Source organism: Anoplophora glabripennis, unplaced genomic scaffold (genome assembly GCF_000390285.2).
Source record: "Anoplophora glabripennis isolate ALB-LARVAE unplaced genomic scaffold, Agla_2.0 scaffold255, whole genome shotgun sequence".
NCBI lineage: Eukaryota > Metazoa > Arthropoda > Insecta > Coleoptera > Cerambycidae > Anoplophora > Anoplophora glabripennis.
This window is the reverse complement of record NW_019417249.1, coordinates 412,011-439,121: the sequence shown is the minus strand read 5'-3', so window position 1 is coordinate 439,121 and position 27,111 is coordinate 412,011. Positions and strand designations below refer to the sequence as shown.

Genomic DNA, 27,111 nt, shown 5'->3' with positions numbered 1-27,111 from the left:
AGTTATTAGTCTCAGTTGCATTTTTATCACGACAAGAGATGGATCGTAGACGCATTGCAATTATGTGGCTTGGCTACTGCTGATGTCGCAATAAAAAAAAAATGAAAAATATCCAAAAAATATGAAAATTCTAAAGTTTTGTCCTACTGGGCAGGTCTGGATTCAAGCAGTGATATAAAGAATGCTATATCTACTTCTAGCGAACAAACATAGTTGAGTACAAATATTTAAAAAAATAATTGACACGTCCTGTTCTTTTCAATGAAACCGGACGACTGAACCCGGCAAGTGTGAAAGCGTCATAAGGATGCAGCAATGGTTCTTAGTTGACACGAACTATTAAATTGACTAATGTACCAAAATCTCTTTTACCTGTAAATTGGTTTCCGTACAGAGATTATGTGCAGAATGGCTCCTACCTAGGTCCTAGACAATAAACTAATTTGCTGTATATTCGCTTAACAATTGAATTTTGCTATGCGAAGTAACTGAACACGGGTCGACGCAGCCAGTCATTCTCTCAAATCCACGAACATACCCCACCTACACGCCGCACTCACACGAAACGAAATTAAAAATAAAACCCAGCAGGCCTTGAGAATTAATCATATTCTCCCAAACAAGCGGCGAGTCGCCACTCGCCTGAAAAAATAACTGAAAACTGAAAACGCATCTGGTTGTCAACACCAGATTGCTCTTCTATGAACCTCTATTTTTAAACACAGGAACGCCTCCTCCGAAGAGTCAGTCACGTCCGACTGGCAGAGGATTCGCAGCATCCGCCGTCCGCGGACATTCAAATGTTCTTACACGGAATACTGACGAACCAGGACGCGCGCCCACTTGACCGCAGAGTAAGTTTGTGATTTTGCCACACTTTCGATTGCTTTCCGAGCGCTATCGCGACGATTTATTAATTCCTTGTGGTGTAGAATTGGTGGTGGTGACAGAAAGGCCTTGCCGAGTGTCTTTATTCCGTCGCGAGTGACTCGATTCGAACGGTCTTTGTTGTTTGGCGGGAAATAGGCCGATGTGATTCAACGCGCTAAATATAATCGCTGATACAAACGCCATGGACTGTGAATCCGTTTGGGATATACGAGAAATATCGACAATGTAGTGAACAACAAAAGACGCTCGCGTCGAAGATAACTGTTACAGTTACAATCGTCGTAAGTGCCACTTGAAAAATATTAATGTAGAAAAATCAGTAGGCAGGTAGATCATCATCAGATCATCAGGCAGCGGGATCATCAGATCAGTAGGCACTAATGGAACTGAGTAATACCAGCATTCTAGTGATGGAAAGAGGATTGTGGGCAAGATTTTATAGAGAAGCAATAGGAGACCATTTAAAACCACCTGGAATCCTGGAACGATTCATCGTACAAATAGCACACAATCATCTCATGAACATCCTATAACTGGCTGCTGTGGATATTCTGTATATCCATCATTTATCTTTCTGGGCTCCAGACGGACTTCGATATCTTATGGAGACAGATGTCACAACTTCTGCAAGTCCATACACTGCACACAATTGATTCATGACATACATCCAGTTTATTATAAAATGGATATCCATAGTGACAACTTTACATTAATGACAGATCATCAATCGTAAAGATAATATTCATTCTTCCCTATTTGCCTCTTTTACCTTTCTGTACGTATAACAAAAAATGGTAAGGACAAAAGTTATGCATAGACCACCTAGACTAGCTGTATCTAATTCCAATACACGGGTACCAGTGAATGCAAATTGCGGGGAAGTGGAGTGTGCGAGGTAATCAGAAGAAAGAATGTGCGGTACATTCTTTGAATAGGTCCGGATTAAGCAATATTTTTACACTTATGACAAATATTCATTTTTCAAGTTTGGAATTCAGAAAATTTATTTTAATGTCTTGCTTATAATAAATAAACCTACAAAATAATTTAAATATATTTATTGTCCTTTAAGTAATGCAAGTTTATTTAATATTTTTCTTTTCGTAGATTTTACTGAAATAAATATTTTGACTTCATGATTTATTCTCACATCAATATATTTTTCACATACAGCCCTTACAAGTTCTATTAAATGATTACAATTGTTAGGGAAATTATCAAATTGATGTTCATGCAAATTTTCAAATGTGTTCATATTCAAAATGTTTTTTAACACATGTTACACAATTTTATTTTTCTGTAGCTTTGGTGTACTGTTTTTATAGTTATTAAATTGAAAATATATATTTTTTCTGTTTCTTAAATTGTAATTTCTCTTTTTTAAATAACGTTTATTTTCTGCGGGTTATCTTTTTTTTGTTTCTTGGAAATGAAGTAAAACCGCCTAATAAACAAAGCTAGATACATAAAAGTTGCAATTTTGCTTGTTTTGAATTTTTATTTGTAAATGAGTGATTTTCAAATGGAAAGTGCAGCAAATGCTGTCTACGAATTTTTATTGCCAGAGAAGTCGAAAGAACGCTACGGACGAGCATATAGAAATGTCAAAGAAAGGTGCCAGAATAAAAATACTAGTCTTTCTGAAAGCATGTTTGTGGAGTGAATATATCAAAATACCCCAAGCTGAGAGCATATTTGAAACGTAAGAATGACGGCTATACACTTAAAAAGTCAAACGTTTTTTACAAGAGAACAAGTCAACGATTTTTTCGTTCATGCACCCGATAACAGATATTTGCTAATGAAGGTAATGACGGTCTTTGGCATTGCAGGAGCGTGCCGTTCTGATGACTTATGCAAACTTACTTTGAACAACGTCAATTTCTAAAATTCGGTGGCATTATCGTAGTTACAATTCCAGATCCTAAAAATGGTATGTTACGTACGTTTACAATTACTTCTGGTCTGGGTTCTGTTTCTCACCTAGAATTCTCAAGAAATATATCAAGATTAGATTGGAAATTAAAACTGAAATATCACACTTGTTTATGCTCTATCAAGCAGGTAGATGTTACATCCAACCAGTCGGCAAGAATACCCTTTCTATGAATCCTAATGAGATTGCACAATTTTTGAAACTAGAACATCCTGAAACATATAGGCCATTCAGTCCGAAGAACATCGGCAACGTTACTGGCTAATACAGGAGTTGATGTATTAGCAATCAAGAGATATGGTGGGTGGAAATGAGCCACAATTGCAGAAAGTTATGTTACTGACAGTTTAAGTAGATAACAAAAATGAAATAGCCAACAGGATTCTTTCCAATGACACTTCAACAACAGGTTCTAGTAGTACGTTGAATCATGCTGTTTTAATGGATCAGTCAGATAATATTGGGCCTCCGGTGAGCTGTCAAATCATTTCGAGAAAAATGTGACAATTAGTAAACGCGAGGGGAATAATTATCCAGATTTTATAAATGTTACTAAATGTAACTGTACAATTACTATAAATATGCATTCATAATAATTAATAAAATGTAATGTTCATCAAATATTTCTATTTATTTGTTCATAAAATATGCATTTATGTATAACTCGAAATCGCTCAACGGGAGGTAAGTTACCTCACTACATTAGCAACTTCCACTTCTACGGCAAAATTCACTTACCTTCTTAAAAACAATGTATTAATAGTCCATTTACTATAGTGGGAGTATATAAAAAGCGTTTGTTATTGCAGTTGTAATATGTGTTATAAGAAAATTAGGTTTACATTTTGCTTTTATCATAACTTGTTTTTATTCCACAAGTTGACATCGTTAAATTTGACTGAACGGTGTAAAAAGTTGCCACCAATAAAGCGGATTGAGCAATTTACTGTAAAATTTGTTACATGAAAAGTGGATTTAATTTTGGCATTTCGTCAATATACTGTTTTATGGAGGTAAATGAAGTTATTGCTCTACCATTTGGCCTATAATCGACACGAGCAACCCTTCATCAACAATCTAATGACTACCGTTCCAATTTCACAAAGACAGATGATCACAGCCGCGTAGATATCTCTTCTAATACCTTCAGCATAGTAAATGACACGCAATTTTTATTCGCATTGCCTTGAATTTGACATATCTAAGAAAAAAACTGGAACGTGCCTTCATCATCGTTGCATTAAAGCCCCGTCAATTTTAATTCCCTTTTTACACGTCTCCTCCTGCTTTTATAGTCTCTATAGTGGCGGTCTCGGCGTCAAGTTGACGCCAGAACATCCATCTCACCCCTCGAACCCGTCCAGCGATACGCATCCACTACCTTCGACGAATAGACTGTTCCTACGCCTCTATACGAAAAACTGATACACTGCTACTATTCCCGACTTTCGGTAATACTTCGTTTTAACTGCGTGTACTCGTGAAAAATGTGCTGTGACAGAAACAAGTGAGTCGAGATGGTGCAAGTGTCTTTTGTCTATGAGAATGACGCGTCCAGGGAAAAAAGTTTTGAATCCCAGCTCTTGTACGATTCCAGTGATTCGTCAAAGGTTTGTGAAAGTGTTTTTGTAGTGTTTACCATTTAAAAAGAATGGTTATGCAGTGTGTCTCTTGTGCCATACCTATGGACATGCATCTCGGTTATGATGAGAGATAGAAAGAAAGTTCTGCAGGATGTTGCAAATATTATTTGTGCGTTCCTTCAATTTATGCTAATCAACAAGTGATTGTGTTTTGTTTCCCTCTTTCACAGCCTGTTTGTTGGTTTTGCTAGAGCGGGCTCACTGAATATATTGTCTATTTCTCCCTGAATAATTTAATCGATTTTTGGTGATTTATTTCTAGCTATTTTTATTTTTTGAGTAGAAAGTTTTCATTTATATTTATAATAGTAATAATATTTATTACATTACCCAACAGTTAATTTCGTTGGGTTTTTTGCAACTAATTGTTTAATTATTGAACGTTAATTTTATAAGTTAATATCGTTAATATTGTTAATGTAATATTAGGTTCTGATTGATCCAAAGAAACGTATCGAAAAAGAAAATTTTCAAAAAGTTGAAATTAAGTAGCCCTGTACAACTAACAAAGTAGGTCGTGCAAAACAGCGTTATAGACGAATTGTCCCAGAGTCAGGCAAAAGCCGCTCGGGAATTCGCTCTTTTTGCATTAAATAGAGCTTATTTTTTCGCTAATTAAAAAAGAGAGAGAAATTACCCTAAGTCTCTTTGTTTCTAAGATAGCCTTTTTTTATAACGTTAATCGTTAATTTACTATTGGACGTATCGGATCGGGATTTTAGAGGCAGTTAAGGAAAGGGTTAAACTTTTATTTCTAAAAAGTTTTACATTGATAGCTCATGTAATAAACGCGCTAGCAGCAGTAAAGTTAACGTTAATAAACGGCCTGCACGCGGGAGGAGCACAGAGCCCGCGCATGCGCGTGACCGTCGCGCTCGTCGCGCGCGAGATTTTTGACTTGAACGTTTAAAATTCGGTTAAAAAATATTTCTGTAAGAATTATACAAACATACAGTTTGTTTACTGTCTGTTCCTGATTGACATTATTATAGTGTCCATAAAGCGGTTGCGACAACCAATTTATTTTCTTCTGTTCTGTTGGATTGAAGACGAAAGATTGTTCTTGCGTCGATATGTTTAGAGGTGTGCAATTCTTATCTATTTTTACTATGGCCCTATATAATGCGTGTTCTTTGGAATAAGATCTTAAGGATTTTATCTGTTTGTTACACATGCACACTTCTCTTCTCTATAAAAGTTGGGGTGTAGTTTACTAATGGTGTTCTGGTTAATATGTTAATATTGTCTAAGTCTGTTTCCGACCATTTTATTATTTTCAAACAGGTTTTTCTACTTTAATTTTGACTTGAGGTACGGGCACAATCTCTTTATGTATTGCTGCTCAAGATCTCGTTTTGTTCTGGCATGGTCCAATTGTTTTTTTGATTAAATCATAATATTATTCATGTTTTTCCACTTGAAAAATTTTTTCGTTGTGAAGTACTTCCTCGCTTTATTCATGTTTCCATTTTTCTTTTTCTAAATTGAATGTCTTACATTTACATATTCCGAACTTCATACCTATGCATTCCGACATTATTTTTGTTGTTTTTAACAGCCTTGGGTTTGTGTAGATGTATACCTATATTTTTATATTATTCATATACATCAAGTGACTGGTTTTATATAGTATTAAGAATATGCTAGTAGTTTATGATATTCACCTTTAATATTAAAAACTATTTTTAGTTCTTGTTATGGTTTGTTCATATTTTTGGCACAAATTTATACAGGTCCACTTAAGACGATATTTTCCATAGCTCTGTGATATCAACGACACAAAAATGTATTTGAAATAAAATTTATGTATCTCATCAATTTTCCATTAAAAGTAAGCCTTATATTTAAAGAGCAATTAAGAAATACAATAATGCACATTGAAAAAATTGAAATCAGGAAACTCCCAAAAGAAATGAGACCCCGTACAACCGTGTGCCACTTTTATTTGAAACATATTGTATTGTTGGTATTATCGCAGCCATGGAAGAACCCGTCTTACATATAACACAATGTAGACTAATTTAAGTGAAATGAAAGTAGTTACAGTAAATTCACCAAAAGTTTTTTTCCAGTTCTCGTTCCAAGACAATGGTTCAGCGAAGTACTTCCAAAGTGGTATTCACACTCCCAAAATGGGTGAAAAAGTCGCACAGGTAAGTCGTTTTTACCTCCTTGTTTTCCACATGGAAAAACGTATAAACATGCACTAAAACTGAAATATAAGAAGAAAGTCTACTGAAAGCGTAAGGATGTTTTTAAGACCAATATGTTTGAGTCTTGGAAAATTAAATACCAAGCGGCAGAAAGTACCACATTTTCCATAAAAGCATCGATTTTTGTGTTACTTTTAAATGTGTTAAACTGACTCAAGTAACTCAAATTCTAGAACAAAACCACAGATAACAAACAACGCAAGTGATTGTCTTGTTGTGATTGTCTTCTTGTTTTATTTAAGTCTTTGTTTATTGAGATTTGTTAGATCTAAATTAAAGATAATAAATTATATGATTATTAAATTCCAAATAAAAAACTTTTATCCACAATCACCTTATAATCGGACTTTTATCCACACATATGAACAGTCTAAAGTGATACTTTATCCACTAGTAGAAGAAAGTAACTTTATTTCACTAGTAGAATACCCAATGAAAAAATAATAAACCTATAATAAATCAAATTTAATTTATCTGCTTATTAACATTTACATTTATAGTAATAGACATTTCGTTTTTTACTTTATCACATTTAACTTCCTTTCCGTTAATAACAACCCTTGTAACATTGTGGCCCATCATTTTTGGAAACGCATAACATCTGCTGAAGTTTGTGAAAAATTTGCACAAGCTACGGATGTCTCTTCTTGTAAGGAACAGCTATATTTTCCTTGGATTTTCCTTGCAGAATCAAGGTTGTTAGATATAGACACCTTAACATAACTTTCCGCTACAGAGGAACTCTTCCATCCACCATGCCGTGTGGTGGTGGTAAGATCAGCACCTTTATTGACCAATAAAGCTGTTGAAGTGCGCCTCATACAATGGTCAGTATATGCTTCTGGATTTCCATTATCAACGTCCTGTACATCACTAATTTTCAAATATGTCAATTCGCAGCAACGACAGGCACCAGAAACCCCTCATTATTGGTGCAACCTAAAATAATTCTCAAAGTTTACTATACAGGGTGTGGCGTCTTTAGTGCAGAAAAAATAAAATGCAGATTCCTAGGAATATATGCAATAAAAAAGCCTTATATAAGAAATTCATATATCCACGTTTTGTCAAGAAAATTGAACTTCAATTTTGTAGCGAAGAAATAAATCTTAGTACGGTCCTGGTCAAAAAATGTCATGCCATTCGATTAACATCAGCGCACGCTTGCCGAACCGAACTTAACAGAGAGTCAAGCCTTTGCGCAAATCAGTGTTGCCAAATTAAAATGTATGAAATACACACAAAAGAGATAAAATGTTTTAATGCAATAATAAATAATTTTGGCCAGTTTAATACAATCCTCTCGTTTTAATTAAAAGGAAAAATAAACATAAAATTCAATTAGTTATTTCACTGTAAATGATAATGTGCAATCCCAGACAAGAGGTTTGTAGAAATAAAGTACATGGTGTTACAGAAAAGACTACTATTATTTTAGCAAGTGATAGGTTGGATCACGACAAACAAAAAAGATGCAAACTTACCGCTATCGTTCAATATTAGTAAACGTATTATTGTTGTCCTCGTTATCCATTGCCGATTTAGTTAAAACAATAACATAAAAAATAAAAAATAAGAAACGTCTTTAATAAACACTTAACGTCTAAACAGTAGAAGCGCGATCTTTTTGACACAACTTAGCAGCAATTCACCCGCGTACTGACACTGACAGTAACTGACACTCCACAGGTGCCGTGCGGAGTGCGGACTAGGTCAGTGTTTTTGCGCTATATTAAACAGGACCGGCATTAACATTTTGTCACTTCTTGTAATTTTTTGGAAAATATTTTTGATACTCAATCCTCATAATTATGGCCTTATGGCAGCATATATTATTTTATTTCATTTATTGTCAAGAGTCTAGGTTTTTAATTTTCTGCATTAAAGACGCCACACCCTGTATATATACCTAACAACATGTAAAAGGTAAAGAGATATTCAATATGTGCTCTTTCCAATACTGCAGCTTTTTTACTTTGTATCCTCTCGATTCACTCTTCAAATAAGCAGTGCGCTTGTTATATTTTCCAATATCTATATTTTTGTAGACCTTTATAGTAGCCTTCAACATCGAATACACAGTTACTTTCATAAATTTTTACCAAATTCAGATAGAACTGTTTATTAAATAATTGATAATAAACAACGTACCACAGCAACCAGTCAGTAGGGATAACAAAACTTACTTACTTTCATTGAGTACTAGTAAGAAATATCGAGTCGTGGGAATATTTTTTTATTAAATTCCAGTAATTCTGACTCCACAAATATGATTGTGATGTGACTATGGATAAAACGTTGTATTGCATTCGTGATTTAATTGCCTTTTATCCACTTAAGAATATTAAACGCTCGAATTTCGTTCTCGCGATTAAACATTATTTCGTGGATAAATGCTATTTAAAACACTTATACAATAAACAACTATTATTACATCTATACTTTCAATTCTGCCATATCTATGGAAGTTACTATCCTGACAACAATGAACAATTGTAGTTGTTTAAAAATATGTACAGGGTGTTTTATAAAACATTACCATAAATTCAGGGACTGATAATACATAAATAATAAGATTTTTTCCTATAGACCACGGATCTATCGTCTTTTGCGTTTGTGGTACGCATTGTCAAAAATTTTTTAAAATCAAATTTTACCCGTTTTTGCAAAAAATGTCAATGTTATTAGGTTCTGCTAAAATCGTCTTTGACGTCCTTTATCTCAAAAACAATCCTATTATCTTCTATGTTCTATGGGCTCCTGAACTTATGGTATCTTTTTTGAAAACACCCTGTATGTCTACAATACAATGGATTTAAACATGAAAAAAGCTATCACAAAATATCTCGCTTTATTGAATAAAAACTGTAGAAACGCCTAGAAAACTTTGCGCAAATAATTCAAGACTAACTCTTGCTTCTGGCAGCATGCACAGACGTGGATACCCAAGGCGATAGCTTGTGTGAATGAAAGTGATACCTTCGAATTTGTTGTTCTAAATATCTATGATCATCAGAGCGCTCCCAGCGGGAAGTATTCGTGCATCATACGGTACAAATAAAAGTTGACTTGAACAGCTTTAATTGTTTTCCAATATTAAAGGAAATCGAACGAAAGTCGACCCTCGCCGCCGAACCTGACACACTTTGAATACCGAGAAACAAATATCAAAGTGGTGTACTCGTAATAATAATCCACAGCAATAATTGGAGAAACCTTGAACCATTTAGAAATTTCTTGGCGGTATTTACATTATGGATTTTTTACCCTTGCTGCTGCAATGAATCATAGCGTGCCATGGGCGGGGAGATGTTTCAATTCAGCTCGCCGATTTGGCTGGATGAAAGCGCTTGGAAACGTGCCATATTTAAAAATGTAACAAGTTATTTCCCGTTGTACTGGGTTATCCGTTATTAATAACAACACCCTAACTTTTTCATTATCTGGTTACCAACTAGAACTTTCTTATGACGTTATTGAACTTTATACAGGTTGTGGTTACAGGTTACAGGTGTGTGGTAAACCAAACCGTAATTTTTCTAATGAACACGTAATATGTTGTCGTATTATTCCATATTTCCTAGGACTTTCAAATGTTCGAGCCCCACGTTGGGCGCCATGTCGTTTTTTGCCACTAGAAATTACCCCTAATATGGGGAGAACCGTTTTATCGAGTCTCAGGTATCTCTATAATCTCTATAATTTAAGCAGCTTAATAATAATAATGGTTTTATTAATAAAATATCTATTTATAATAATAGACCGATCAAAATAACTCATTTAGAGGGTAAAAAAGAAAATTGTTACCTGAACTTTTATAAGTGGAAATAGTAAAAGGACTTATAATAAACCTAAATAAAATAAATGCGTGAGCAGGGGCGGCGGAGGGTTGATTTGGGGGGTGGAAAAGTGATGAAAAATTGTATCTTTGGGATTTCTGGCGAAAGTTGACGTCAGACAAAAAAGTATCGAATACTAAAGTCATAGATCATGCAAAAATCTACTACTTTTGTAGAGGTCATTTTTTAACATTACCTCAAAATTTCCAAGAAAAATTTATAGTTTTTTATTTCTCATTTCCGCAAAAATATTTTAATTTTGACGAAACTTGACCTTTCTCTGTCTTAAATAACCTCAAATTTTTTTAGATAAAAAAATCAAGAAGTTTTTGAAATATTCGTTTTTTTCGGCCTGAAACACCTTTTTTTCAAACAAAAATTCTACTTAAAAAAATCATCGTACAGAGTTCTGCCGGTAACCATTTTTTCGTTTTGACATACTTTTTGGTGAAATAAAAAAATTTGTAATCACAGTTCAAAAACATGCTCAAAAATGCAAAAATGTAAAAAATTACTTGCAGCAATGAATTTTTCAGTAATTGTTGATAATTTGTTTGAATTAAAAAATATATAAAAAACTGATTACACCATTCAATTGTACGGAAAAAATACAAAAAAACTGTCTGATTGTTTGACCCAAAATTATTTTTGTACAGTATTGCTATAAACATAAGTCGAATAGTGAATAAATAAAATAAATAATATTTTTTTTTCCGTAGGATCAATTAGTGTACTTATTTCTTTTTTAAAGTTTGATGAATTCATAGATATACAGTGTGTCCAAGATAAGTATGGGATAGGCATTAGGATCTAGGAAGCGGTAAGAGATACGGGGTGGCTCATATTAGAGAAAAGTTCTGTTTTTTTTATACCTAACAATATGCTGTTTAGAAAGTTTTAAAATTCCGGGTAGTTCCGGAGATATCTGGAAAAACCCGAAATTTTACAAAATTGTTTAATTTTTTCTGGCTTTATTTGCAAACGAATTTTAAAATAAATTACATATTTACAATGCCACTTTTTTCGCTCTATACAGTGGCGTCAACATTTTTGCAATCCGACGTTTCATCTTCGAGGGGCCATCATCGGGTTAAATTTTTTTTAAATACGTCGCTGCTATTTTTATGACAAAATCTAGTCATTTTTAATTCTGAATTAGAGGATATTACTATTGTAATCGCTTAAAAAGTGTTTTTAGCTTGATTTAGCTATAATTTAAAATTTTTCCTGAGTACGGCTCTGAACGCTTTCAAAATATCTATTGGATGAAGTCATAACAGTATAAAAGTCAATACCGCACAAAATATCCAACAATTTTTTACTACTATTAGCAATACTAATTAGAAATAATAAAATATTTAATGAATTCGTATTATTTTTTTATTAGGTACAACTTTTTAAATTATGGATTAAAAAATTGTTGGATATTTTGTGCTGTATTGACTTTTATTATCTCCTCTCTCTCTCTCTCTCTCCTCCAATAGATACGGGTATTTTGAAAGCGTTCAGAGCCGTACTTAGAAAAATTTTTTAATGATAGCTAAAAACCTTTTTAAGTGATTACAACACTAATATCATCTAATACAGAATTAAAAATGACTAGATTTTGTCATAAAGAGAGCAGCGATATATGTAAAAAAATTAATCTGATGATGGACCCTCGAAGACGAAACGTCGGATTGCAAAAATGTTGATGCCATTCATTGGATAGAGCGAAAAAAGTGGCAATGTAATATGCAATTTATTTAAAATTAATTTTCAAATAAAACCAGAAAAAAAGTAAAACAATTTTGCAATATTTCGGATTTTTGGATTTCGCATCAGCAGTAGACTTTGCTGTTAATACTTTGTATTGCTGAAATCTCAAATTGCCCAGAGATAATTTATTATTTGAGCATTTGTAATTCGACTTAGATGTTTACTGTAACTGTACTGTACAAAAATAAAGTTAATGGGTCAAACAATGAGACACAGTTTTTTTTCTTATTTTTTTCCGTAGAATTGAATGGTGTAATCAGTTTTTGAATATTTTTTAATTTAAACAAATTACCAAGAATAACTGAAAAATTCATTGTTGCAAGTCATTTTTAATTTTTTTATTGCATTTTTGAGTATGTTTGTGAACTGTGATTACAGATTTTTTTATTTCACCAAAAAGTATATGTTAAAACGAAAAAAATGATTACCGGCAGAACGCTGTACGATGATTTTTTTAAGTAGAATTTTTCTTTGAAAAAAATATGTTTCAGGCCGAAAAAAAGGTCAAGGCCAATAAAAAATATCTCAGAAACTTCTTGATTTTTTTATTTTAAAAAAATTGAGGTTATTTAAGACAGAGAAAGCTATACTTTCACCAATTTTCGTTAAAATTAAATTATTTTTGCGGAAATGAGAAATAAAAACAAAAAATCAGAAAAAAAACTGTTCTTCGCATTTTTCTCGGAAATTTTGAGGTTATTTTAAAAAATGACCTCTACAGAAGTTGTAGATTTTTGCATAATCTACGACTTTTATATTAGATACTTTTTTGTTTGACGTCAACTTTCGCCAGAAATCCCAATGATACAATTTCAACCCCCCCAAACCAACCCTCCGCCGCCCCTGCTCACGCATTTATTTCTTTTAGGTTTATTATAAGCCTTTTTACCATTTCCACTTGTAAAAGTCCAGGTAACAATTTTTTTTTCTCCAAGTGTAATTTGGTTGGACTATAAACAGTTATTTGATTATTGATATGCAGAGGCTTTATACAATTCAAAATGGCGATAATTTAGAAAATACTACATGTACTGGTCGGATTCCGTTCCTGGTTAATAATAATAATAAGTCTTCAGGGTCGACGCTCGATCACAGTCGTTGATGGGTCCGCAGAGATCATGTGGCAAAGTCCGCCTTCGTTTGGGCTATTGTATCACTACAATAAATTTACAGATCAGTGGCGCTTTTTTCCTATTAAGTTGANAGTCATAACAGTATAAAAGTCAATACCGCACAAAATATCCAACAATTTTTTACTACTATTAGCAATACTAATTAGAAATAATAAAATATTTAATGAATTCGTATTATTTTTTTATTAGGTACAACTTTTTAAATTATGGATTAAAAAATTGTTGGATATTTTGTGCTGTATTGACTTTTATTATCTCCTCTCTCTCTCTCTCTCTCCTCCAATAGATACGGGTATTTTGAAAGCGTTCAGAGCCGTACTTAGAAAAATTTTTTAATGATAGCTAAAAACCTTTTTAAGTGATTACAACAGTAATATCATCTAATACAGAATTAAAAATGACTAGATTTTGTCATAAAGAGAGCAGCGATATATGTAAAAAAATTAATCTGATGATGGACTCTCGAAGACGAAACGTCGGATTGGAAAAATGTTGATGCTATTCATTGGATAGAGCGAAAAAAGTCGCAATGTAAATATGCAATTTATTTAAAATTTATTTTCAAATAAAACCAGAAAAAAATAAAACGATTTTGCAATATTTCGGGTTTTCGGATTTCGCGTCAACAGTAGACTTTGCTGTTAATACTTTGTATTGCTGAAATCTCAAATCGCCCAGAGATAATTTATTATTTGAGCATTTGTAATTCGACTTAGATGTTTATAGCAATACTGTACAAAAATAAAGTTTTGGATCAAACAATGAGACACAGTTTTTTTTCTTATTTTTTTCCGTAGAATTGAATGGTGTAATCAGTTTTTGAATGGTTTTTAATTTAAACAAATTATCAAGAATAACTGAAAAATTCATTGTTGCGTCATTTTTTATTTTTTATTGCATTTTTGGGTATGTTTTTGAACTGTGATTACAGATTTTTTTATTTCACCAAAAAGTATATGTTAAAACGAAAAAAATGATTACCGGCCGAACTCTGTACGATGATTTTTTTAAGTAGAATTTTTCTTTAAAAAAAAGTGTTTCAAGCCGAAAAAAATGAATATCTCAGAAACTCCTTGATTTTTTTATTTAAAAAAAAATTGAGGTTATTTAAGACAGAGAAAGCTATACTTTCACCAATTTTCGTCAAAATTAAATTATTTTTGCGGAAATGAGAAATAAAAACGGAAAATCAGAAAAAAAACTGTTTATCGCATTTTTCTCGGAAATTTTGAGGTTATGTTAAAAAATGACCTCTACAGAAGTTGTAGATTTTTGCATGATCTACGACTTTTATATCAGATACTTTTTTGTTTGACGTCAACTTTCGCCAGAAATCCCAATGATACAATTTTTCATAACTTTTCAACCCCCCAAACCAACCCTCCGCCGCCCCTGCTCACGCATTTATTTCTTTTAGGTTTATTATAAGCCTTTTTACCATTTCCACTTATAACAATTTTTTTTTCTCCAAGTGTAATTTGGTTGGACTATAAACAGTTATTTGATTATTGATATGCAGAGGCTTTATACAATTCAAAATGGCGATAATTTAGAAAATACTACATGTACTGGTCGGATTCCGTTCCTGGTTAATAATAATAATAAGTCTTCAGGGTCGACGCTCGATCACAGTCGTTGATGGGTCCGCAGAGATCATGTGGCAAAGTCCGCCTTCGATTTGGTCCATTGTATCACTACAATAAATTTACAGATCAGTGGCGTTTTTTTCCTATTAAGTTGAATTTACGGCACACAATGCTCTTGACATTTATCATTTGAAATTCATATCGGCCAGATCTTGCCAGGAAATGCTGGCAGGCGCCCTCGTGACTCCGTTACGTTCTAGTTGATCTCGCGTTCAATGAAGTCGGTCGCGAGAGGGTGGGAACGAAAGAAAAGCGGAAAACGGATCGAACGTACATGGGCGGCGTTAGCAGCGGGCACAAGGGGAATACAAGCTTGAAGAAAAAAGGAAATTTTCCAATATTAAATACTAAAATAAGAGAAACTGTATGTCACTGGAGTATAAAACACTATTATGGTGTACAGAGTGATATTATATAGCGTTCCCTTTTATTAATATCATTTTTTTTCTAATAATAAAAATTATGAACCTAAAGGCAATGCCATGGCAGATGGTGATTTTTTATCAACTTTTTTTTTAAATACGGGAAAAGCTTTTCAAAAATTTCTTCAATTAAAGCCACATCCGAATACGTGACGTTTTTTATGTGACAGGCCTCCTATATCTTTGTTAGCTTATTTGTCACTCTTCGGGCATTTCCAAAGCCTCTTAGATTTTTAAACAGCAACGGAAACTTCATAAATAAAAAATTTATGTTCATATGAAAACCTGTTTTACATAAATGATTTTCCCAAACATCGTTCTAAAGAATACTCGCAGTAGGCCGTGAATTGTTAACTACATCGACGTCAGTGGTTTAACAACTACGTCTACAATGTCAGAGTGTCCCAAAATAGACCCGGAACCCCCCTCCACCATTTTTTCAGTATAGAGTCTAATCAAAAAGGTATTGGATAAAACTTGAATAAGATATCAAGCAACCAATATACTGATGACATTAGGTTTGACCTTGATCTTAATTTTCAAAGTCGAATCAAGGTCAACTTGAATATATTAAATAGAACACTATTTTTTATACCAGCAATCCATAGTGCGCCAAATTTACGTCAGAATACGAGGTAGGAAAATTTTTCTGTATGTCCTTGAAGCCCATTTGCATGTTAAACTAATTTTTCTCTAAATAACTCAATTTAGACACAAAATCAATTTCAAGCAAGATTTTTGTGATTTTGAATGACAATTTAGATTTTGACCTTGGATTTAACCTTCACCACAAGTTGCAAAGTCAAACTAAGATCAATTTAACATCAAATCAAATGTCCTTTTTTATGTCAGCCACCAATACAGCATCAACTTTTATTTCAGAATCTGAAACTGAATAATTGTAAAATTTAACAGACTAACACATTGTTAGGTTAATTATTGAAATCTGGAAGACAAGGCTATTCTGAGTAAAAAAAATGGTAAAAAATATTACTGACTGAGGGTTGCTTTCGCTGTAGCAAAAATAAAACGCTCTCTCAACGGTACAAATAAACTATTTTTATTGAAAAAAGACGTGTTGTCGGTTCATGTGTTTGCTGGAGAGTCCCTCTTGGTCTGGAGTCTCTGGCAGAAGTAGCTGGTCCTTTGCGCCAATCTGCCGGGGTCGTCTTCCGGGAACCCTGGTGCGTCCAGGCGGCGCCGGCGTCAGGATGGCGCTACTTACGTTGTACTTAAAAATGGGTCACTTGCACTGACTTTCAATAAAACCTTGAAAAAAATGTTGCGTCTTTTAGGAATTATATATTTTTAGGAAAAATGCGAATATTATGATAAAAACAGCAAACATTAAATAGTTAGGAATACAATTCAGTAATCTATAAGTACCTAGTATGCGCAAATCCTTAAAACTTCAAAATTGTAGCAATTTTTCCACCACGCCCACCCCTTCTCGGCGCCACTGGCCGCTTGCACGCCACTCGCCGCCGCCGCCTCAAAATCCCGACCCACCCGCGACGGCCAGTCTACTACAGGCCAACGCTGCAGCAACATCCTTCCGCCCTTTCGTTAATAGTCCCGCATAGCACACTCAGTTCACCTAAAACAAAGTTCTACCACCGCCAAATTAAACCAATCGTGCTAAAATGTGTCAATTACAGTTCAATTATTAGCCAACCCGTCACCTTCTTCGAATTTCGGTCACTAAATCGATAGTTTTTCGCGTTTCGACGTTCTCGTACCTCATCAGCAACAACATGTCGTATCAGATAAAATCGCTTTTGTTCCTAATATCATTTCGTACAATTCCAGTCGCGATATGCCGTGGAAAATTCAATACACAGTCATGAAAGGCTTAAGATGACTGGAAACAACAACAAAAATAAATTGTAACCGTCAAAAGTGCGTCAAAATCCTAAGCTATTTGCTTCGGTACATTTTTTTATAATTAGCTTTAAAAAAAAGTTGTACAAACTTGTGTGAGTATATTTACAAGGAACTAAACGCCGATTCGCATTTATTAATTTTGCACTTGCAGCTTGTTAGGCCTATTCGGCTACCACTTGATTTTTTAAATAAAATACTTTGCAAAGAAAATTGTATTTATTGATTTTGCGGTTCTGTAGTTCAGCCCAGCTTTCGACGCTAGTAGAGACTTTATATTCACCATCGAGGCTGCAGCTGAGCCATCTCGATCATTTTACCAGCTTTTGACGCTTTGAATTGGCACTTCTTGCAGCCAGATGCTCTTTTGTTACTTAGACACGTACATGCAGGCTAATCATTGCTAAGGCATCAGAAAATCGCTTTCAGAACTCAAAGTATGTTATAAAAGTAACCTTGCATTTTTACATCGAAACAATTACCAGAAAAAAAGAAACGTTGGGTTTTAAATGACTTTGGGGTGCTGCTCAAACACCAGACTTAACACCAATGGACTTTTTGGTTTCACATGAAAGAAACATTGCTTTGTCTGCCAATATGCTAACGCGTTGATTTTTTTGTGTCGATCATCCAAAATTAGAACTAAAAATGATATAAGTGAAGATATTGCCGAATATAAGATTAAAAAAAGTTTTTTATTTGTTTAAACAGGCAACCATGGAACAAACAGACGTAAAGATTTTCATATCATCAGCAAATAATAATTTATTACAATTGACTGCTTAACAAATGTCGTTAATAAAAACGATAAATAATGGAGGCCCAAGGTTTGAACCTTGAGGCACTCCTGAAGTCGCAAAGTAATCGATATAAACTCATTGAATGAAAAAAATTGGTCTCCATAAACTTGTCTTCAAACATAAGCTAAATAATATTTTCAAAGGAATCTACAGACTTTTATGACGAACGAAGATAATTTCTCTGGCTCAATAGACTATAATAATAATAATAGACTTATAACATAATAGACTAGATTATATCCAAAAAACAGCATTAAAAGAAACTAGGACGTTCAAGCAATTTTATTGCATGAATCGTTCAAAGGGTCATTTTAGATGAAAAAACCGCGCTGTGCTATTAAATTAGACGGTAAATATTGGAGATAGTAAAAATGCACCCCTTTCAGTTTTTTAATTCTAGCTCGAAAACGAAGCAAAATTTCGCTATAGTTCATAGGAAAAATTATTTAGAGAATTGAATTTGCCATCAAATGGCTTATTTAAAAAATTAAAAAATAATTTAATAAACGATTTTAAAAAGCAAAAAATAAGATTTTGTGATTTTTTTTTACTTTTTTGACTCAATTTTTTTTTAGAAGTAGGCAAAGAAAATTACTGTACAAAAAGACTAGATGAGATTCCCTTCAAAATGGTGCGTTTTCAAAAGTTTTTGGACTAATATTGACCGAGTTACAATCGGTCAAACTTAAACATTTTTTAGATTTTCGTCGGTTTTTACATAATAATGATTATAATTCTTATTATTTTTACAACAAATTGGTTCTTTTTTTAAAAAAATATTATTTCAAACGTTTTATTTGTTAATAATAATTAAAGAATTTCACAACTTCACAACGTCAAAAAAGTAGAAAAATTCAAAAAATCTTGTTTTTTGCTTTTTTAAATTGTTTATTAGCGATTTTTGCATAAAATTTTTCTTTTAAATTTTTTAAATAAGGCGTTTCGATAGGAAATTCAATTCTCTACAAAATTTTTCCTAAGAACTATACCGAAATTTTGCTTCATTTTCGTGTTATATTTAAAAAACTGCAAGAGTGCGTTTTCACCCTTATCTTCAATTTCAACCCTCTAATTTAATAGCACCCCGAAGTTTTTTCATTTTTAATGGCCCTCCGAACAAGTCATGTGATGAAAATCCTTGAACGTCTTATTTCCTTCCTTTTTTGCAAAAAATGAGAATTAAAACGTATAAAGGTAAAAGCGACTAAAATCGGAAAATTTGCTAATTGTAAGTTTGAGCTGCCAAAAATACTTTACAATCTCTTATTTTGAAGGAAATTTTTCTAAAGGGTTGTGATTTTAAAATATTTGAAACAAACGTTCATAAAAAATTTTCTAATTTACTTAAAAATAAGCAGTCACTATGAAATAAACTGTTATACAAATCCGGAAAAAATTAGCTTTTTAAAGTTATACAGTCTTTGATCAATGATAGTTAGACACGCTCAGTCCCTCTGTATGAAGTATATGTTCGAAATCTACAGGAAAAGCGGAATGATGTAAGTTTTCAAGAACAAGAGACGAATAGCTATGGATAACGTTACATTCGAAGTTGGATAAGATTAAATCAAATAAACTCACATTATTATTCACGTTATTTTACTGACAAACACGTAATACACTTATTAAATTATTAATTGCTTTTGTTTTCCGGTCTGTCGTGTTTAAATTAATATATATACAGGGTGTCTTAATATTCCGTGTACATGAAGCTGACAGCATCAAAACAAACAGATTCATCTAAATTTGCTTCGTTTAACCGCTACAGAATCCGTACGTAATTTTTTTCGCCAAGGCTTTGTTAAAGAAAATTTTGAATTTTTATTAGTTATGTTTTAATTAATTTTTTTATCAAATCATTTCTAATGAATTTTTTATTTAAATAGTTACGTCAATTCAAACGTAAAATATTTGACAACAGACACGAAATAACGTATTCTAATTTATAAAAATTTGCAATAGACGTTTCTCTTAAGAAGAAGATGTTCAGCATGATCATTGTTGCCAGTGATGCAAAGTTAAAGACACATTTTTTATTTTGTTTGAGAAAAACCATAGCAGGCCACTATTCTTCTTCTTCTTCTAGTAGTTGATTCTAATTAAGTCCCATAGCACTGCAACCGTATCAGGCCTATTGTGCGTGCCACTTTTCTGTTCTATTCAGCATGTAGTTTTGTCCTTTTCACAAAGTCAAGCTTCCTTGCCGACATTTATGTCAGCTTAGGTTCCAGATAGGTTTTTCCCAGGATTCTACTCGCCCAGGATATGCAGAGAGGTTGTATCCGCCGAGTCATATCCTCGGCAGACCGGACTGTCTTCAAGCTTTAGATTTCCTAAAGTGCCAGTGTCCCGTTATAAGTCCCGTCACTTTCCTGGGCCGAATTTTATTCAAGCTCAGTAATTGTTATTGGTCGAAGTTGTCATTATTTCCACGAATTTTCATTAACAAATTAGTTTTGTCGATTTGAACTATTCTAAGAGAAACATTGATGCAGTTATGACAAACAAACCTATATGTTGTTAGTTCAAAGCTTTTACGAAGGAAATTGCGAGTGTGTCATGAAAGATACCAGAATCGTCCAATCTCAAATCAACAAACTCTTAGAAATATTGAGATAAGATTAAAATTAACAGAAGTAATGTCCTCTTCAAACTCGAAGACCCTTTGTGGAAGGTAAAATTTTGGAAACGATGGAAGATAACCTGACATCTAGTGTCAGATTAATACAGAGGGAGACTATAGTTTCCAAAAGTGCAGTGAACAGAGTATTTCCAAACAACTAATTCATCCTTTTCCTGTTCGCCCAGTTCAGCAACTTCCACTTTTTGATCCAGACGCTCTTCTTCAATTCATGCAGATTATTCGCCAATAACAGAGTTGGAAATACGACTTTCCACAGGAAATTTTTTTTCACAGACGAATCGCGTTTTTGTTGGACTCTAAAGAGAGAAACGAATCAGAATAGACAGAAGGGAAAAAGGAAGCATAAGTCATTCGAAGAGAAAAGAGTTCTAGTCAGTCGAATTTATTTGAAAGTAATTCATATCTATGACATTTATCAAGATTTTGCAAAATTTTTGGATAATGAGGCTCAACAGACTTTAGATTCAAATTTGACTCGACATAATTTATGAGAAGAACACTTGTTCCAGTCTAAAACACCTCTTTCTAAATTTGATATACAGGGTGTCCGGTAAGTACTTCCTAATCTCTCGGGAGTGTATAGGGGAGGTCAAAATAAAACTAGTACTTCCTATAATTTTTTTTCCTAATGTGCCCCCTAACGGAGTTATGGGGGGTCAAAGGGGTACCTAGAAATTAACGTTTAGGGTTATAACTTTGAAACCACCCTGTATATTTTAATAAAATTTTCGTACGTTGTATTACACATGGAGCTCTACGATTTGATGCTAAAATCAACTTTTTGCTATTATCAGGTGTCCAGAAACGGACTGGCCCTATCACAATTTTTCTCAAAATTTTGACAGAAGTAATTTTATCAAACTGAAAATATTATTATTAGATACTCTGAAGGTTTTTCTTTAAAAATGGTACTCTTTATTTATTTCGAAAAAATGAACGGTTTGCGAGATAAATCGGTTTTGAAAAAAATTGGTAACAAATACAACAACAATTAAAATTTATTTTTTTTACATATTATTTCATGCATTTAATTTCTTTAACTTTATCAAGTCCAGAAATCTTTGAACGGGTTGGCTATACTTTATGAGCAAGTAGTGACCAATTAAAAATAACATTTGAAAAATAACTTACTTACAAGACATGCAACAAAGAACATTCAACAATGAACAAAGGTACCTAAATGTTACTTCGGTAGATGTTCAAAATGAGCACCCCGTACTTCAATGCACTTTCTAATCCTACGAATGTTTTCCCGGTGCACTTGAAATAATATTCCGTGATTATTGCGGAGATGGTCACAGTTCTGTGTTAGCCTCAGCAGAAGTTCCTCTCTACTATTTACGGGTGTTGAATAAACGTTATTTTTTAAATGACCCCACAGAAAAAAGTCTAATGGGTTTAGGTCGGGCGACCTAGGTGGCCATAATACAGGTCCGCCTCGACCTATCCATCGATCACCAAAAACATTCGTCAGATGTTGACGTACTAAACGATCAAAGTGGGGTGGTGCACCGTCATGCATGTACCACATTTCAGTTCTTATTTGAAGGGGCACTTCTTCTAACAAAATATTTAGATTTTCCTCTAAAAATTGCAAATAAAGAGCACCATTAAGTCTTTGCTCCAGAATAAATGGACCAATCAAATGATTCCCGATAATGCCAGCCCACACATTCACCATAAACCTTTGTTGGTAGCGAGTTTGAACTAAAGCGTGAGGGTTTTCTTCATCCCAGACATGTAGATTATGCGAATTAATTATGCCGTCTCTTGTAAAACCTGCTTCATCGGTGAACAAAATAGATGTACCAAAATTATGATTCCGAATATGATGCTGTAAAAACCAATTGGCGTATTGAAGTCTTTTTGGATAATCATCTGGAGACATAGCATGTACTTTTTGGATGTGGTACGGGTAAAGCAATTGTTCTTTCAGAGTTTCATGTACAGCCCATTTTGTAACATTGTTTTGCGCCGCAAGCTTCCTTATGCTATTTGAAGGATTATTAGCAACGTCTTCCAATATTTGTTCCTCTACATGAGGGTCTCGTACTCTCCTCGGGGCTCCTGCTCCACCACGGCGTGGCAAAAAGCTTCCTAAATAAAGGATTCGGAAGAAATTAGTTTCACTAACGTTTTTCACTATTTTTTTTTACCTGTTTCTCTTAAACTACGATCAACTCTTTCAAAAGTTTTTGGACTCGGCAAATGTCGACCCGGAAACCTTTCCTCATAAAGTCTTCTTGCCTCCACGGAGTTGCATAATGCTTCCCCATAAATTAGGTGCATATCAGCATATTCTGCACAGGAATATTCTTCCATTTTTAAATGTTATTTCTAACGGCTTAAAACGAATACCACAATAAAATTGAATTTTTATTCTGTCACGCGCCTTTGACAAGTACTTTAAAATCAACAGGGTCTAACAACGAAAACAATAGAAAAGAACTCCATGGAGACAAGAGCAATAATAATTTGTAGATGTATTTTGGTCATAGATGTTGATTTTACAAGAAACGGCATTATTCATTCCCTTAATTCACCACCAGTAAATGTTTATGGTGAATCTGTAGGCTGGCACTAGCGGGAATGATTTTATTGTAAAAAAATAAATTTTAATTGTTGTTGTATTTGTTACCAATTTTTTTCAAAACCGATTTATCTCGCAAACCGTTCATTTTTTCGAAATAAATAAAGAGTACCATTTTTAAAGAAAAACCTTCAGAGTATCTAATAATAATATTTTCAGTTTGATAAAATTACTTCTGTCAAAATTTTGAGAAAAATTGTGATAGGGCCAGTCCGTTTCTGGACACCTGATAATAGCAAAAAGTTGATTTTAGCATCAAATCGTAGAGCTCCATGTGTAATACAACGTACGAAAATTTTATTAAAATATACAGGGTGGTTTCAAAGTTATAACCCTAAACGTTAATTTCTAGGTACCCCTTTGACCCCCCATAACTCCGTTAGGGGGCACATTAGGAAAAAAAATTATAGGAAGGACTAGTTTTATTTTGACCTCCCCTATACACTCCCGAGAGATTAGGAGGTACTTACCGGACACCCTGTATGTATGAACTATTTCGTGGAAAAATTAACATTTGCGTGCAAGAAAATTAATTATTAGGGAACTATTATCAAGGAAAGTTGTATCCACATCACAAAACACAATGGCAGTGTCGAGCGGCGCGCCCTGTATACTACCGCTGTTTCAGGAAATATGCCAACCTGTTTTTCACTCCTCTACCGGCACAGGTCGATAATGACGCCGGTGTTATTGACCTTGTCCTCAAAAGCGTCGCGTGCGGTAATAACGCTGCTGGTGTAATTCCTGCAGTAATATAATTTAAAAAAATACGTTAATCCACCCCCTTCTCATTAATATTAATGTTAATATTAATACAAAATTCCCCTCGACCTACAATTAAATCCACGAAGTCGTCATACGCGTGGATTGTATGAAAAAAAAATTGTTTGTTAGCGACCTCTCGCAGAAGTCCACTTATTCTATCGAGCTAGGTTATCGCCACACTTACCCACTAAGAAGACGAACTAAATATGTCTTTTTTGTAACAGTCCGACCCAATTTTGAATCTCTGCTCTGGTGGCGGCTTTCTGCAAGAAGCTAGGTGGCGCGCGCTGAAGTAATTAGACGTAGATTGACGAAACTTGGGAAAATAGTGTAACTAATTAAAGGTAATAATTCGGTATATTTCTACATAAATCTGTCAACCAGTGGCGGAGGTACAGGGGAGGTTTGTCATTAAAACCCTCAGAAAAACGACACCACTGGATTTTCAGAAAAATTTATTAAAAAACGCGTTTAATTCACTGACATATTTTTAATAAAAAAAAAGGTCTTGCATTTTTTTCCCATAATAAACCATTTTCGAGTTATAATTTTTTTTTGTTCATATTCATTTTAAAATAATTTTGAATAGATTAAAAAAAAGTAAAACACCTGTAAAAAATGAAGCAGATTTAAGGCAGCGAATCATAAATGGATGTCAGCAAGTCAGACAAATGCCATCAAAATGAAAATGTCCACCATTGGCAGCAATAGAAGCGACGACTGCCGTACATTTTCAAATATTTCATTAAAAATTTCAAAGTTAATATATTTCAGATATTCATTTTAAACTTGAGAATATCTGTACGAAATTATCTGTTTGAACAGACAACTTCGACACAGACACTTGAATGATTTCTGCCCAAGATAATATAAAATTCAATAAAATTCAATGAAAACCTGACCAAGTATAATGAATTCCAAATATAATTTGCTATTCAGTTTTAGTCCCAAACCAAATTGCATTAGTTGGCCATCTTCCATGCACGCCTGATTGCAAAATGCATCGCAAATTCAATCCATATTCATGAGTTGTTCCAGCATTATTTTCCAAATAAATACAATGGAACTATTCTGCTTCTCATTAATAATTTCAGTATCGCGTTAAACGTCGTCTTTGTTTTTAGAAGCTGGCTGAGGAAGCTGCTACAAAAAAGTTGCTGTTACGTTTTGTTTTCAAATTTTAACAAACTTTTAATTCACACTTTTAATAAGTGGTGTTATTATAAAAATATTCAGGCTTGCAGCGCTGAAAGGCCCAACCTACACAGCGACACCAAAAAACAATCCGATCGGACCACTCCTCTATACACAGGACTACAAATTCCTTGAACATTTTCAAAGTTAAAAACAAAATATTAAAAGAAAGGGTAGTGAGTAGTAAAGGGTAGAAATGCAAGCTTGTAAACTTTTTTATTGTTGATTTTTTGAGAAAAATTATTATTCTTGATAAAAAGTTTTGCTTATCCTGGGAAGCCATACAAAACTTTTCATCAAGAATATCTTTTTCTCGAAAAATCAATAATCAAAAAAGTTTACAAGAATGCGGTGCCACATCTGAGGACACACTGTATATACAGGGTGGGCCATTAGTGTGAGAAAGTACAATAACTCCCTTGTTACTCATAATACAGAAAAAAAGTTTATATAAAAGTTGTACATAATAAAAAAACCTAAACTACAAAATTAATCTGAAACATACAGGGCGATTAGTAAAAACAGGACACGCCAAATATTACATTTTTTAAATGGAACGCCCTATATATTTTTAAATATGTGGATTGCTGAGAAAATGGTAATATAAACAGTTCAACAGTTTAGTGCGAGGTTGCCAAGATATGCAGAAAATTCTTCGAATTTTGGAAGAAACATGACCTCGAAGAAGTTGTATTAACTTTCAACTACTAAACACTTGGAGCAAAAATATTGGACAGAGTTATAGGCAAATGTTAGACAAAGGTTCCTACATTAGTTAATATCGATATTTTATACAGGGTATTTTTTATAATACGAACATTTTTAGAAAAATCAAACTCGATTTTCTAAAATTTTTCAAATGGAAGACCCTGTATTTTATTGTTCTATTTTATTCACATATCGGTCCACTTCAACTTTTATGAAACATGTTAGTTTTTTAATATAGGAACATTTCTGAAAAAACTAAATTTTTATTTACGTTATTGGGCCTTATTTTTCCGAAGAATATTTAACGGGGCAACTATATCTTCACTTTTTACAAAATACCATGAAAAATTTATTAGAAAATGTACCGCTGAATATTCGTCAGACCAAACTCCCATTACTATCAAATAGGATATGAAAAACCGAATCCTACGAGTTTTCAAAATATCAACATTGATATTCTGGATAATGTTAACACCACATTTCAACGACATATAGAACTATGTCTAAACTAAGACCCCGTCATTTTGAACACTTGTAAAATTAAATATTTGATTTACTTTCGTATTTATTTTGTTATTTTATTTTCTTTTAATAAATAAACTGTATTGTTAGAACATAACAATAAAATTAAGGTTTTTTTATAAGTTTTTTCCAAAACCATTTCTTGCGACCGAAAATAATAAAAATTAGGTTTTTCCAGAAATGTTGCTCTATCTTAAAAACCAACAACTTTAGGTGTAGAACATACTTAATAAATGTTGAAATGGACTGATATGTAAATAAAATAGAACAATAAAACACAGGGTGTTCCATTTGAAAAATTTTAGAAAATCAATTTTGAACTTTCTTAAAATGATCGTATTATAAAAATTGCCCTGTATAAAATATATATGTGTATTAGCTAATATAGGAGTATTTACCTAACATTTGCCTATAACTCCGTCAAATATTTTTGCTCCAGGTGTTAGTAGTTGAAAGTTAATACAACTTCTTCGAGGTCCTGTTTTTTCCAAAATTCGAAGAATTTTCTACATAACTTGGCAACCCC

General features: G+C 33.3%; 1 protein-coding gene across 1 annotated transcript in view; it reads left to right on the top strand.

Moving 5' to 3' along the window:
- LOC108905918 (potassium voltage-gated channel subfamily H member 6) overlaps window positions 1–27,111 on the top strand; it is a 306,966-nt gene that overhangs the window by 151,271 nt on the left and 128,584 nt on the right. The window contains exon 8 of the mRNA XM_023456077.1: window positions 6,543–6,623. Within this exon, the coding sequence (XP_023311845.1) occupies window positions 6,543–6,623 (81 nt within the window). The remainder of the gene's footprint in view (window positions 1–6,542; window positions 6,624–27,111) is intronic.